The sequence below is a fragment of the Notamacropus eugenii genome, chromosome 3 (genome assembly GCF_028372415.1).
Source record: "Notamacropus eugenii isolate mMacEug1 chromosome 3, mMacEug1.pri_v2, whole genome shotgun sequence".
In the NCBI taxonomy this organism is placed as follows: Eukaryota; Metazoa; Chordata; class Mammalia; order Diprotodontia; family Macropodidae; genus Notamacropus; species Notamacropus eugenii.
The window spans coordinates 421,392,723-421,406,412 of NC_092874.1; the positions used below are offsets into that span (position 1 = coordinate 421,392,723).

General features: G+C 37.0%; 1 protein-coding gene across 3 annotated transcripts in view; it reads right to left on the reverse strand.

Annotated features, from left to right (window-relative positions):
• Positions 1 to 13,690, reverse strand: part of XYLB (xylulokinase) — a 240,423-nt gene that overhangs the window by 149,745 nt on the left and 76,988 nt on the right. For all 3 annotated transcript variants that reach the window (XM_072598208.1, XM_072598209.1, XM_072598207.1), the window contains one exon: positions 5,898 to 6,016. In XM_072598208.1, coding sequence (XP_072454309.1) covers positions 5,898 to 6,016 — 119 coding nt within the window. The remainder of the gene's footprint in view (positions 1 to 5,897; positions 6,017 to 13,690) is intronic.

The following is a 13,690-nucleotide window of genomic DNA, read 5'->3' on the forward strand; positions in this document are numbered from 1 at the left end:
TCCTCCTCTTTCGTCTTCCCCCTCCCCTATAACACAAGACTAGGCCCACAGTAAACAATAGATATCCATTGGTTTGACTCTACCATCATTCCTGCTTCTATAAGAACAAATATAGTGAAAGAGATAAAAATAATATTTTCTTTCCCTGACTTTGCCTCAGACCCAGAGGAAGTTTAAAAAAAAAAAAAAATGAGCTTTTCCTGGTATCTGGAAGGAATACTTTGCTTCACTCAGCAAAACTCAGAATTACACACCAGAATAAGACATATCTACCGAGGAAATAAATCTTTCGATTTTCTTCTACAAAAAAACGTTAAAGAAAGATTCCAGGGGCTATATTTCAAAGACAGAGATTCTCCAGAAGATTGTTTTAGCTTCTCCCTCCCTCTTGCCTCCTCATTACCAAGTCAGGTTATGAGCATGTTGTGATTAAAAGTGCTTTTAAAAAAAACTCAATTCATTTATATTTCTTTTAAGCCGCTGTTCTCATTACTAGCTACATACTGACAGCATGTCTTTTTTAGCTTAAAAGTGACCAATCCCTACTACACTGAAAAACATTATTTTCTCTCACCTACAAATGTGAATCCAGGAATTAGATAGCAATTTGTTATTAAAAATGAACACTCTTGTTAAATTTAAAAAACGTAATTTTGTGTTGGGATAGTTTTATACACATCTGCCTGATTCACTGCTGTCCATTAACAAGATCTGTTTCACTTAGCATATTTGGCTAAGCGTGCAGATGGTCTCTTCTTTAATTCTTTGGATTATGATGATTTCAGTTAACTTTCACATTGGTTTTGAATTTCTGTCTCTTTCCACTTGAAACAGATTGGTTTTAGTTGTTGATATATGTGTGTGTATATATGTATATATATATACACACACACACACACACATATACGTTCTGATTTTATATTTTTCATTCTACCAAAAAACCCTTTTAAAATATTTTACTACTTCTGTTTTTATATGTTTTCTTCTAGATCTATCCCTTGAACACACCTTAACCATCACCCCATTAATGAGCCTTCCATTGCAACAAGAATAATTTTTTAAATTACACAAACCGATACCGTGTTGTACCTCCATAGTCTGTCATCACTTTGTGATAAGGGGAAATTTATGCAATTTTTTAGAAGAAAAACTTTCATGAGATAGACACTTTGGTAACTTCTTGGTCAATAGGCAAGGTGCTAACCCTTCCTGGGCATCAGTTTCCACACCTATAAAATAAGGGGTTTGGACTAAGTGGCCTCTGAGGTCCCTTCTAACTCAATCTCCAGTCCTATGATCCCAACGATATTGAAAGTGATCAAAGTTCATCCCAAAGGTCAAACAAGGAAAGTTAATGTAATACTACTGGAAATGCTGGACTGAACCTAATATTTTGTAAAATAATATACAACTTTTTCTCCTCTTCAATCACTGTCCCTGCTGATGGTCCCCTGCTCCGAATTCCTTAAAAGAGAATTTCTCACGTGTTCCCCAGAGCTCTAGGGATCTACATGATCAGAATAGGGAATGTTTCTGTAATGAAATTCTAGTTCTATGTACAAGAACTTTAACAATGCAAATTAAGAGATGATCCATAACAAAACAATTTAGATAGTGAGATAATAATGACCAAGACTGTCCTCAAAGAAGATACATGAGAAGGCACTTCTGCTCTTTCTTTGCAGAGTCTATGGGCATGGAACACCGCACACTATGTCTGACTTTTTCAGTATTTAGGCTAGCATTTTCCCTTCCTTTTTATCTTTTTAAAAGAGATAGTTCTGGGTGGGGAAGAGGAGAAAGGCATATTTTGGGATGTAAAAAAGATATCAATAAAAATGTTTTTAAAGAGAAAATGTTTAATGCTAGCGGCATTTTCCTCTCTGGAGGATTAGCCAAGAAATTGCATGTGTCTGAAAGGCAGCCTCCACTTTAATTCTGCTCCGATGTCTCATCAAGGCGTAGAGATGACAACGACTTCTCAAAGTCCATGCCAGTGAAATATAAGCTCTGGCAGGTTTTATCAAGCTGGAAATTATTTTATTAAGGACACATCAACAGATTGGGGCTGCTATCCAAGGACCAACCCAGCTAAGTAAAGAGAGGCTCATCACCAGACGGTGAGCCAGGAAGTGATGAATTCTCTGCCTCTGGTGACCTATGAGATGGATAAAAAATTGAAAAAAGGGCTTTGGCCCCTGCACAGCCCAGTGGCAATAGCGTAGTATTGGAAAGGGGAAAAGAAAGCACTAAGAATCACAAAGTTCCTAGATTAGTTATATACATTAACTGGCAGCATTTTAAATGTGAAATCTCTGTCCAATGACCAATGAATTAATACTTTGCTGGAGGACTGAACCACATCATTATTGAGAGTCTTGCTATAAATTAATGTTTTTTGGTTATGGACATATAACAGGCAGTGAAGCCTATAAATCCTTCTCACAAAAATATTTTTAAATGCATAAAATACCTAGGATTATAAAGGAAACAAATTATATTAATGTACAATTATTTTTAAAAGGTTTTTTTTTACAGCTCATTGACCCTAGATTAAGGATCTATGCTACAGATGATGGATGACCTCCAGATACTAAAGAATCCATCCAACCATGGATGACTAGAGGGTCTTTTCATTGAGATGCACAGCAGAGTCAAGAGATGAGATTTTTAATTCATGTAGAAACCAAGTGGATTATAAATGTATGGTGTAGAGACTATCAGTTCCAGGAACAGAGAAGGAACTACACCTGTGGTTTCACTGGCATATGGAACTTCAAAGTCAGGAAACTTCCTTTACCAATTCAGGTCAGCACATTCTCTGCAACTTAAATTCTTAGAAAGTTAGCCAAAGGAACAGCTAGGTGGTGAAGTAGATAAGAGTTCCGACCCTGGGGTCAGGAGGACCTGAGTTCAAAATCAGATTCAGACATTTGCCACATACTAGCTGTGTGACCCTGGGCAAGTCACTTAACCTTGATTGGGAAGGAAGGAAGGAAGGAAGGAAGGAAGGAAGGAAGGAAGGAAGGAAGGAAGGAAGGAAGGAAGGAAGGGAAGGAGAGAGAGAGAGACAAAGAACAAAAGAAAGAGAGAGAGAAAGAAAGAAAAAAGAAAGAAAGAAAATTACTCAGAACAGAAATGGCAAAAATGCTGCTCATGGTCACATGAGGTTCACAATATTCCCAAGTAGCAAAACATATTAAAGTGTAATTGGGAAATATTTAACAAAATAAATAAAAATAGAATAAAATCTAGATAACATTCCATTTTTTAAACTAAGTCAGTTTTTATGTGGCCTGCAGGGATCACTAAGCTTGATTAAGTCAGCATCCTCCCCACCTCATTTTTACTTTAGTTTGACACCTGGCCCAGAGCACTGCAAGGTTGAGTGACTTGTCAGGTCACTTGTCCATCATGTTTTAGAGGCGGGACTTCAGCTTAAGTCTCCCCAGGCTTGGAGGTTTTGGATCTCCCTCTACCAAGCTACTCTACTTCTCTACTATGGGATGGAAAGACCATTAAATTCAGGCATCAATAATATATCTTGAACAGATATTGAAGAGGAACTGAGCCAAAACTGGACAGGAGAAGGTGAGTGGAATAAATTGCATTTGGGAAACCACATGGTGCCTTCAACAATTCTAAGATTCTCCTTGACACAAAAGCCTACTTCTTCAACAGTAATATTCTCTCAGTGATATTAATTATATGGCTGCCAATCACAGCACACCATGATCTCTGAGGAATCTATACTGTGGGTGACCTAAAGAAAAATAGAGGGACATGGATGGTAGGTGTAAGGAGATGGTAATATAATAGTAAAAATGGTTTAAGCACAAGATAAGTTATAAATAGTATCATTAAAGACATATAGATTAGGAAAAGAAGTAGCAATGCAGATGAATAATAGACAGTCCAAGTCTTATACTTGTGTCCATGAAACACTAAAAGACCTAGCAGAAGTTGTCCAGTGTGTCAGGGAGATGCTTTTCAGAGGGTTTTATTGAGGAACTTGAACAAGATTTACACAGGATGGGAAGTCATGGGTGAGTTGTAATCTGCACCAATGGAAGGAAGTATCCAAAATATCCAAGTATCCAAGAATCAGAAGAAGAGGAGGCTTGGACTGATGAGTCCCAGGGTGGTCTAATTTAACAGGGAAGGTACATATGAGACAGTCTTTAAGAAAACAAGTACCTGCTGATTCCCAGCCTCTGACAGTGGGTTGGGAATGTCCTGCCCATCTCTTCTGGACTTTTAAACTCTCTTACAATCTGAATGAAGGCCTGATAATCACCCATCAATCCTGAGCAAATGTTGGACCCTACTTCATTATGGTGTAGCTAGAGGAACCAAGTCAGGCTGAAGATAGGGGTGGCATGAAGCGGTTGTTACTCAACTCCTTGCCTTACTGTGACTTGCAGCTATGACTTGGCCACCACTTGGAGTTTTCTTTGGGGGTAGGGAGATTTCTATCTCAGAGTCAGGAAGACTTGGGTTCAAATCTTACCTCTGATGTACACTGACTATGGACCCTGGAGAAGTCATTTACCTTCTCAGTATCCTAGGCAACCCTCTAAGACTCTAAATTACAGAGTAGATGATCATAGGTATGGGTAGAGGGAGTTTATTTTAAACAAGAAGTTCCCTATACCAATGAAATAAAAGGTCTATTTCCCCCCAAAAAATTATGAAATAACAAATAATTAAACACCAGAGTCTAACATGACTTAGTTATGGTTTTCTAATTGTGTCATATGTATGTTGTGATTCTATTCTGCCAGAGCTCTTCAAGGGTAAGATCCATGTTCCTGTCTCCTCTATTCTGTTCATTTACTGGGCATAAAGAAGGTGGGTAAGAAATATTTACTGATTACCTGTCCAGCATGACATAAAGAGGAAGCTGGGCATAATAGGTAGCATATTATACCTGGAGTAAGGAAGATCTAGTTTCAATTCCTGCTTCGGACACTAACTATTTGTGACCATGGGCAAAAAAATCTTGAGTTAAGCATAAGGATGTGAGTATTTTTTTTTTTTTGGCATGAACATCCTCTTTAAGTAGCATCTCTCATTTAAATTCAATAGACATTTATCATAAACTATATTCAACGAATCTGTTAGGTGTGAAGAAACCCTCAGGGGGTTGAAAATTACTAGATAAGATAAAAATAAATACATAAATATCTATAATACAAGGCAAAATGTGACAGTCCAATGTACCGTGGGGAACAATCACAGGAGAAGGGGGTTGGAGAGGGAAAAGGGAAGGAATCGGAGAAAGCCTAATGAAGAAGGTGGCATTTAAGATGGCCCTTGAAGAAAGGACAGGATTTCAACAAAGACTAAGGGAAGGTAGCCCAGGTAGAGGAACAGCAGGAAACAGACCAAATGAAGTAGTCAGAGCAGGGCACCCTAAAGACCTGTTGGGTGAGATAATAAAGTACATGCAGGGAAATAGTAGGTAAGGAAGTTTTAAAAGTAGGTTATAGTCTTATTGTAGTGAGTCTTGATGCTAGACAGAGGAGTTAAAATTTAATTTTATAGGCAATGGGGAGCCATGGAAAATTTTTGAAGGGAGAATGGAAGGAACTGAACACTTAGAAGACCAATTTGCCCGCAGCTGTGGGAAAGACAAGTTTGTCTATATGTTACCTCCTTCTATGATTCATTCTTCACTGTGTAATACTTCAGAAAATACAGTGTTTTAGTTTTTTTCCTAATTTTCCTCATTTCCTATGGAATTCTTCAGAATTTCACCCAGTCACATACAGGCAATTTAAAGGAAATTCAACTTAATGACTTATCTACTTAACTAAAACCATATCTGCATTTACAAAGTCTACTAAAAAAAAAATGGCATCCATAAGCATTTTATCAGTGAGCTGAACACATACCAGTACTGAACTTGAGGGTACCACCGGTCCAAGTTTCTCCTCTAACTCAGGTGCACATGCGTCTAGACAGGGCTGGAACCAGGATTTTTTATGTATGTGCAACAAATTCATTCCAGAACCTAAGAAGTGAAGTTATGATAATATGAAATAATCACTTTGAAAATGATATTTTATTAAGCTACGTAAGAGAACAAACAATTGTTATTACCTTTGAGACTGAGCTTTTTTTTTCACTGAACACACATAACTGACCTCCAAGAATCTAAAATACATATTTTGACTGCAGCCAACCCTAGCACAGGGAATTTACCCAGTTCTCAACGCTACCTCAAAGAAGTTCCTTCTAATTAACCCAAATATTTCTTAAAATCACCTCCAATTATTGGAATGACTTTCCCCACTCAGACTTGTAGGGATGAGACTTGTGATTTCACTGGAATAAAGAACATCTTGGCAAGGAAGCTCTCTCTACCAATGTAGCTTAGTGTCACCTCTGAAACTTGTCTTAAAGAGTCACTTAGAACACTGAAAAGGGAAGGAATCCAGGAGTTTCATAAGGAGGTGGCATATAAGATGACCCTTGAAGAAAGGGTAGTATTTCAGCAAAGACTAAGAGAAGGTACCCCAAGTAGAGAAACAGCAGGAAACACACTAGAGGAAGCAGTTAGTGTAGTTAGTAGTATAACGCTCAGTAAGTGTGTGTTAGAGTCAGGGCTTGAACTTGAGTCTTTTTTGGTTTCGAGGCCAGCTCTAGTCACGAAGTCTTACTGACTATTTTTACTCATTATATACAAAACTTTTTTATACTCATTTATTTATATGGCTACATATGACTAAGATACCATCCAATAACAACTCTATTAATTGGGATCTTATTTAAATTTCTATTAGGAAGATTAAGATACTCCTTTGAGTAAAGCCAGAAGTGCCCAGGAGTAAATGATAATCTTTTTTAATTTTATAAGTGTTTGAATTTTTGTGTTAAATTTAAAACTTAGATTTTTAAAGTTTGTTTGGCTTTATGTGTAATTAGTTTGAATGCCAACTAGAGAAGTGACCAGTTCACAGATACTTTAGTTCGTGTAATTCATTCTTTATAAAGTGTCAATTGTGAAAGGAGAAATAGTGGCAGGCAGGAAACAGTAAAAACAACAGAAGTTTGTGCCCTTTTTTTAAAGGCACAAGGACATGATCTAACCATTCTGGGGAGCAATTTGGAACTATGTCCAAAGGTCTATAAAAATGTGCATACCCTTTGACCCAGCAATATTGCTTGTAGGGCTGTATCCCAAAAAGATCATAAAAATGGGAAAAGGACTTTTTGTGGTGTCCAAAAACTGGAAATTGAGGGAATGCCCATTAATTGGGGAATGGCTGAACAAGTTGTGGAATATGAATGTAATGGAATACTATTGTGCTACAAGAAATGATGAACACTTCTGGGAGCCAAGATGGCCAAGTTAACTGTAAATGTTCTCATCTTCCCCTTACTTACCTTGAAAAACTTAGAGAATATCTCTCCAGGAAAAATCCCAGAATAGTGGAATCAGCAGTCTTTCAGCTCAGGAGGCTAGGGAGATTGATGAGAAGAGTACCTCTTGCTGCAGCTTAAGGGGACCACTGTAGGACTGGGGGTTTCCTAACAAGCCTCACTTCAATGGTCCAGGAGGAGATCCTGAGTACCAGGGGGGTGGAGCCTGTAAGTGCCAACACCAGGGCCTCAAGCATGCCTTAGCACAGCCAGAGGAATTGGGTAAACACCAGCACAGATCGGGGTCCACCAGCCGCTGAGCCTGTCTGTGCCCTAGCTCAGCCCTAGGGGAGGAGGAGAACTCCTGTGGCCAGACGACTCCTCCCTCACACCTCATGCAGTGAGCTTCAGTGTTACCCTAGGAGAAACTCAGAAAGACTTCCCCTGGCCTTGTCCTTGGCACATACCAGCCAACTTAGCACTAGGTAAGCTGCAGCATTATATAGCTTCTAGCTGAAAAAACCAGAGGCCACAACACACAAAGTTAGTGACCAAGCCTCAGGTTTTTAGCACAAGAAACATGGGACAGAGCTCCCAGTTCCCCAGAAGAAAGATCTACTTTAAAAGTCAGGAAAAAGGCAATCACCATGAATGAAAAGCCAATCAGAAAAGCAAAGACCATAAAATCTTACTATGGGAACAGAAAAGACCAAAATATGAATTCAGAAGAGGATAGCACTGACAACATACTCACATCAGAAACCTCAGAAAGGAATATGATCTGGTCTCAAGCCCAAAAAGCATTCTTGCAAGAGCTCATGAAGGATTTAAAAAGCCAGATTAGAAAGGTAGAAGAAAAATTGGGTAATGATTTTAAAAATACAATTGACAAAATGAAAAAAGAATTCACTGAAGAGAACAGCTCCTTAAAAAGTAAAATTGGCCAAATGGATAAGGAAGTACAAAACTTAACTGAGAAAATTGGACAAATGGAAAAGGAAGTAGAAAAGCAACTGAAGAAAACAATTTAGTAAAAATTAGAATTGGGCAAGTAGAAGCTAATGACTCTATGAGACATGAAGAGTTGATCAAACAAAATCTAAAGAATTAAAAAAAATAGAAGAAAATGCAAAATATCTCATTGGAAAAACAACTGACCTGGAAAATAGATCCACAGGAGAAAATCTAAGAATTATTGATGGACTAGAAAGTCATGATAAAAAAAAAAAAGAGCTTGGACAATATCTTGCAAGAAATCATCAAGGAAAACAGGCTGGAGGTCCTAATTCCAGAAGTCAAAATAGTCATTGAAAGAATCCACAGATCACCTCCTGAAAGAGATCCCAAATTGAAAATGCCAAAGAATATTGTTGCCAAATTCCAAAACTATCAAGTTGAGGAGAAAATACTGCAAACATCCAGAAAAAGACAATTCAAATATTAAAGAACTACAGTCAGCATCACACAGGACCTTGTAGCTCTTACATTAAAAGATCAGAAGAACTGGAATGTGATATTCTGTAAGGCAAAGGAGTTTGGACTACAACCAAGGATCAATTACCTAGTAAAACTGAGCATAATCTTTTAGGCAAGGAGATGGACATTCAATGAAATAAGGGATTTCCAGACCTTCCTGATGAAAAGGCCAGAGCTCAATAGAAAATTCAATCTTCAAATACAAGACTCAAGAGAGAAACAAAAAGGTAAACAGGGGATAAAAAAAGAAAAACAAACTTGTTATTCAATATGGGCAAACTGTTTACATCTCTATATGGGAGGATGATACTTGTTAATCTTGAAAATTGTATATTTATTATGACATTTAAAAGGCATATACATAGATAGAAGGAGTGAGTATAAATTAACTGATGTGATGATTAAAAATGTAATTAAAAGGGGCAAAGGGATTGTAACAGGAGAAAAGAAAAGGAGGATTTAGAAAAAGGTAAATTACATCACAGGAAGAGGCACAAAAACATTACATTAGAGGGAAAGAGGGGAAGGAGATGAGCATTGTTTGAGCTTTACTCTCATCAGATTTGGTTCAAAGAGGGAACAATATACTCAGCTAAGTGTAGAAATCTAACTCGGAGGGGAAAGAGAAAAGAAAAGGAGAGGGAGGGTTAAAGGTGGGGAAGAAGTAGTAAGGGAAAAAAGGAAATAAAAGGGGGGCTGATAGAAGGGAGGGAAGACTGAAGGAGGAGGTGGTCAAAAGTAAAACTTTTTATAGGAGGGGAAGGGAGCAGGGAGAAATAAAAGCATAAATGGAGGCGGGGGGGAAGGAATAGGAAAGAGAGAAAGATACAGATAGTAATCATAGCTGTGAATATGAATGGATGAACTCTCCCATAAAACAGAGGTGGATAGCAGAATGGATTAAAAACCATAATCCTACAATATGCTGTTTACAAGAAACACACTTGAAACAGGGGGATACACATGGGGTAAAGGTAAAAGGTTGGAGTAGAATATATTATACTTCAGCTGATGTAAAAAAAGCAGGGGTAGCAATCCTAATCTCAGACAAACCAAAAGCAAAAATAGTATCTAATCAAAAGAGATAATGAAGGAAACTATATACTGCTAAAAAATGCCAAAGACAATGAAATAATATCATCACTTAGACAATGAAATACACCAAATGGTACAGCATCCAAATTCTTAGACTAGAAGTTAAGGGAATTACAGGAAGAAAGAGAGAGCAAAACTATATTAGTTATATAGTTATTCTATACCTCAACCTCCCCCTCTCTGAACTTGATAAATCTAACTTCAAAACAGACAAGAAAGAAATTGGTGAGGTGAATAGAATTCTGGATGAGAAAGATGTGATAGACCTCTGTAGAAAATAGTATGGGGATAGAAAGGAATAAATCTTTGTCAGCAATACATGGCACATAAACAAAAATTGACAATGTACCAGGGCATAAAAAATCACAATCCAGTGTAGAAAGGCAGAGATTGTCATTGCATCCTTTTCAGATCATGATGCAATAAAAATTATAGGTAAGAAAGGACTATGGAAAGAGAGACCAAAAATTAATTGAAAACTAAATAATCTAATCCTAAAGAATGAGTGGGTTAAACAACAAAAATATCATACAAACAATCAGTAACTTCATTCAAGGGAATGACAATAATGAGACAACCTACCAAAACTTATGGGATGCAGCAAAGGCAGTTCTTGGAGGAAGTTTTACATCATTGAATGCTTACATGTTTAAAATAGAGAAATAAATTGGGTATGCAACTGAAAAAGCAAGAAAAAGAATGAATTGAAAATCCTCAATTAAATACCACATTAGAAATACTGAAAACCAAAGGAGAGATTAATAAAATTGAAATTAAAAAAACTATTGAACTAATAAATAAAACTAAGAGTTGATTTTATGAAAAAAATAATAAAATTTATAAACCTTTGGTCAATTTGATTTAAAAAAAAGAAAGAAGAAAACCAAATTACCACTATCAAAAATGAAAAGGGTGAACTCACCTCCAATGAAGAGGAAATTGAAACAATAATTAGAAATTACTTTGCCCAACTGCATGCCAATAAATTTGACCATGTAAGTGAAATGGATGAATATTTTAGAAAACACAAATTGCCCAGATTAACAGAAGAGGAAGTAAAACACTTAAATAACCCCATTTCAGAAAAAGAAATTAAACAAGCCATCAATGAACTCCCTAGAAAAAATTATCCAGGGTCAGATAGATTTACAGAGGAATTCTATCGAACATTTAAAGAACAGTTAATTCTGATACTATATAGACTATTTGGGAAAACTGGAGAAGGAGTCCTACCAAATTCTTTTTATGATAAATATATGGTGCTGATACCTAAACTAGGAAGAGCCAAGACAGAGAAAGAAAATTATAGAGTAATTTCCCTAATGAATATAAGATGCAAAATTTTTAAATAAGATATTAGAAAAAAGATCACAGCAACTTATGAGGAGAATAATACACTATGATCAGGTAAGATTTATACCAGGAAAGCAGGGCTGATTCAATGTTAGGAAAACTATCAGCATTATTGATCATATCAACCACAAAACTAACAAATCATATGACTATCTCAGAAAAAGCTTTTAACAAAATACAACACCCATTCCTATTGAAAACACTGGAGAGCATAGGAATAAGTGGAGCTTTGCTTAAAATAATAAGTACTATCTAACTAAAACCACCAGCAAGCATTTTATGTAAAGGAGATAAGGTAGACGCATTTCCAATAGACTGAGGGTAAAACAAGAATGTCCATTATCACCACTGTTATTCAATATGGTATTAGAAATGCTAGTTCTAGCAATAAGAGAAGAAAAACAAATTGAAGGAATTAGAATAGGCAAAGATAACTTAGTTTATCACTCTTTGCAGACTATGTGATGATATGTGTAGAGAACTTTAGAGAATCAAGTAAAAAACTAATTGAAATAATAAACAACTTTGGCAAAGTTGCAGGATATAAAATAAACCCACATAAATCATCTGCATTTCTATATATTACCAACAAAACCCAACAATAAGAGATAGAAAGAGAAATACCATTTAAAGTTATGGTAGACACTATAAAACATCTGGGAGTCTACCTGCCAGAGACTATATGAACAAATTACAAAACACTTTTCGCACAAATAAAGTCAGATCTAAGTAACTGGAAAAACATCAGTTGCTCATGAGTAGGCCCTGCTAATATAATAAAAATGACAATTCTAAATTAATTTATTCAGTGCCATCCCAATCAAACTACCAGAAAATTATTTTCTAGAGCTAGAAAAAATATCAAAATTCACCTGGAAGAACAAAAGGTTCAGAATATCAAGGGAATTAATTAAAAGAAATGCTAGGGAAGGTGGCCTAGCCATACCAGATCTCAAATTGTATTATAAAGCAGCAATTATCAAAACCACTTGGCCAAGAATTAGAGGGGTAAATCAGTGGAATAGGTTAGGTACACAAGACACAGTACTCAATTATTATAGTAGTCTACTGTTTGATAAACCCAAGGACCCCAGCTTCTGGGATAAGAACTCACTGTTTGACAAAAACTGCTGGAGAAAGTGGATGATAGTGTGGTGGAAACTGAGCATAAACCAATGCCTGACACCATACACAAGGGAAAGAGTGCGGCTAAAAAGCTGGTAACACCCACATTCCAAGTGTGGAGGCCACTGAAGACAGAGTAGTTCTACTTTCCCTTACACTGTGAAGTCTCACACAGATTGTAAACATCAGAGAAGTTGTTTAAACCCAGGTCCTCTAACTCTAAAGAAATCCCTTCATAGTAAGGACCCAGAATTAAACAAACTGTCTTGAGCTAACACCTATAATCAATTCACGTTTTCCTCCCCCGCTACCTGATTCACTTTCCTCCTTCACACTCTATAACCCTGGGCAATTCACTTAACTCTTCCCAACATCAGTTGCCTCATCAGTAAAGTAAGGGTGATGATGTCAGCAGTAGTCATCTCACAGGTTGTTTTGAGGGTCAAAAGAGATAATATTTGTGCAGCCAGTGCTATCATTATTATTCTTCAACTAAAATTCTTTCTTTTGCAGAATGTGAAGTAAATCTGATCCATGTTCCCTGCTCTCTGGTTTTCTGCCTTTAGGCTAACAGAGAATCCTCTGTTAATTACCTTCTTGTCTCCCCAGACAGCAGAGGAAAGATTATTCATTAATATGCATCTCAAGTAACTTAGCACGTGAGAGTGAAATCAGGAACTCACCACCACCTAGCCAAGGGGGTCACACAAAAATGATTCTCCTCCGTGGCCTTCATTTCCAATGCCCTCAATCAACAGTGCTAGAGCAGCATTCTTTTTTTGTGTTTTAATTTCCTGCTGTACTGCAAACTCACTTTGCACCTTTCCATACCTACACAGCTGTTGTGGATTTTGGTCACTGAAATGTCCCTAAGCAATGCTGCTGTTTATGCTAGTGGACAGCTCTCTGCCCATGTCTACAATATGGTCTGTGCGTTCACTCACCTTGCCATACTATTTCCTCTCTTCCATACCAATATTTGATTTGTCACAGAATTATAGGATCTCTGAACTGGAAGGGACATGAATTTCCTCTATCATAGAGATAACAAATTGTTAGCCAACCTTTACTTAAGGTCCTCTAGTGAAAGGATACCATTATCTGTCAAGGCAACGCATTCCACCACGAGACAGCTGTAATTGTTAGGAAGGTTTTCTTTACATTTAGCACACACTGTGATATCCACCCATTGTATTTAGTTCTGGTCTCTAGAACCAAAAAGTTAGTTCAAGGGTTCTCAACTTGAGGTCTGTGGAATTTTAAATAACACTTC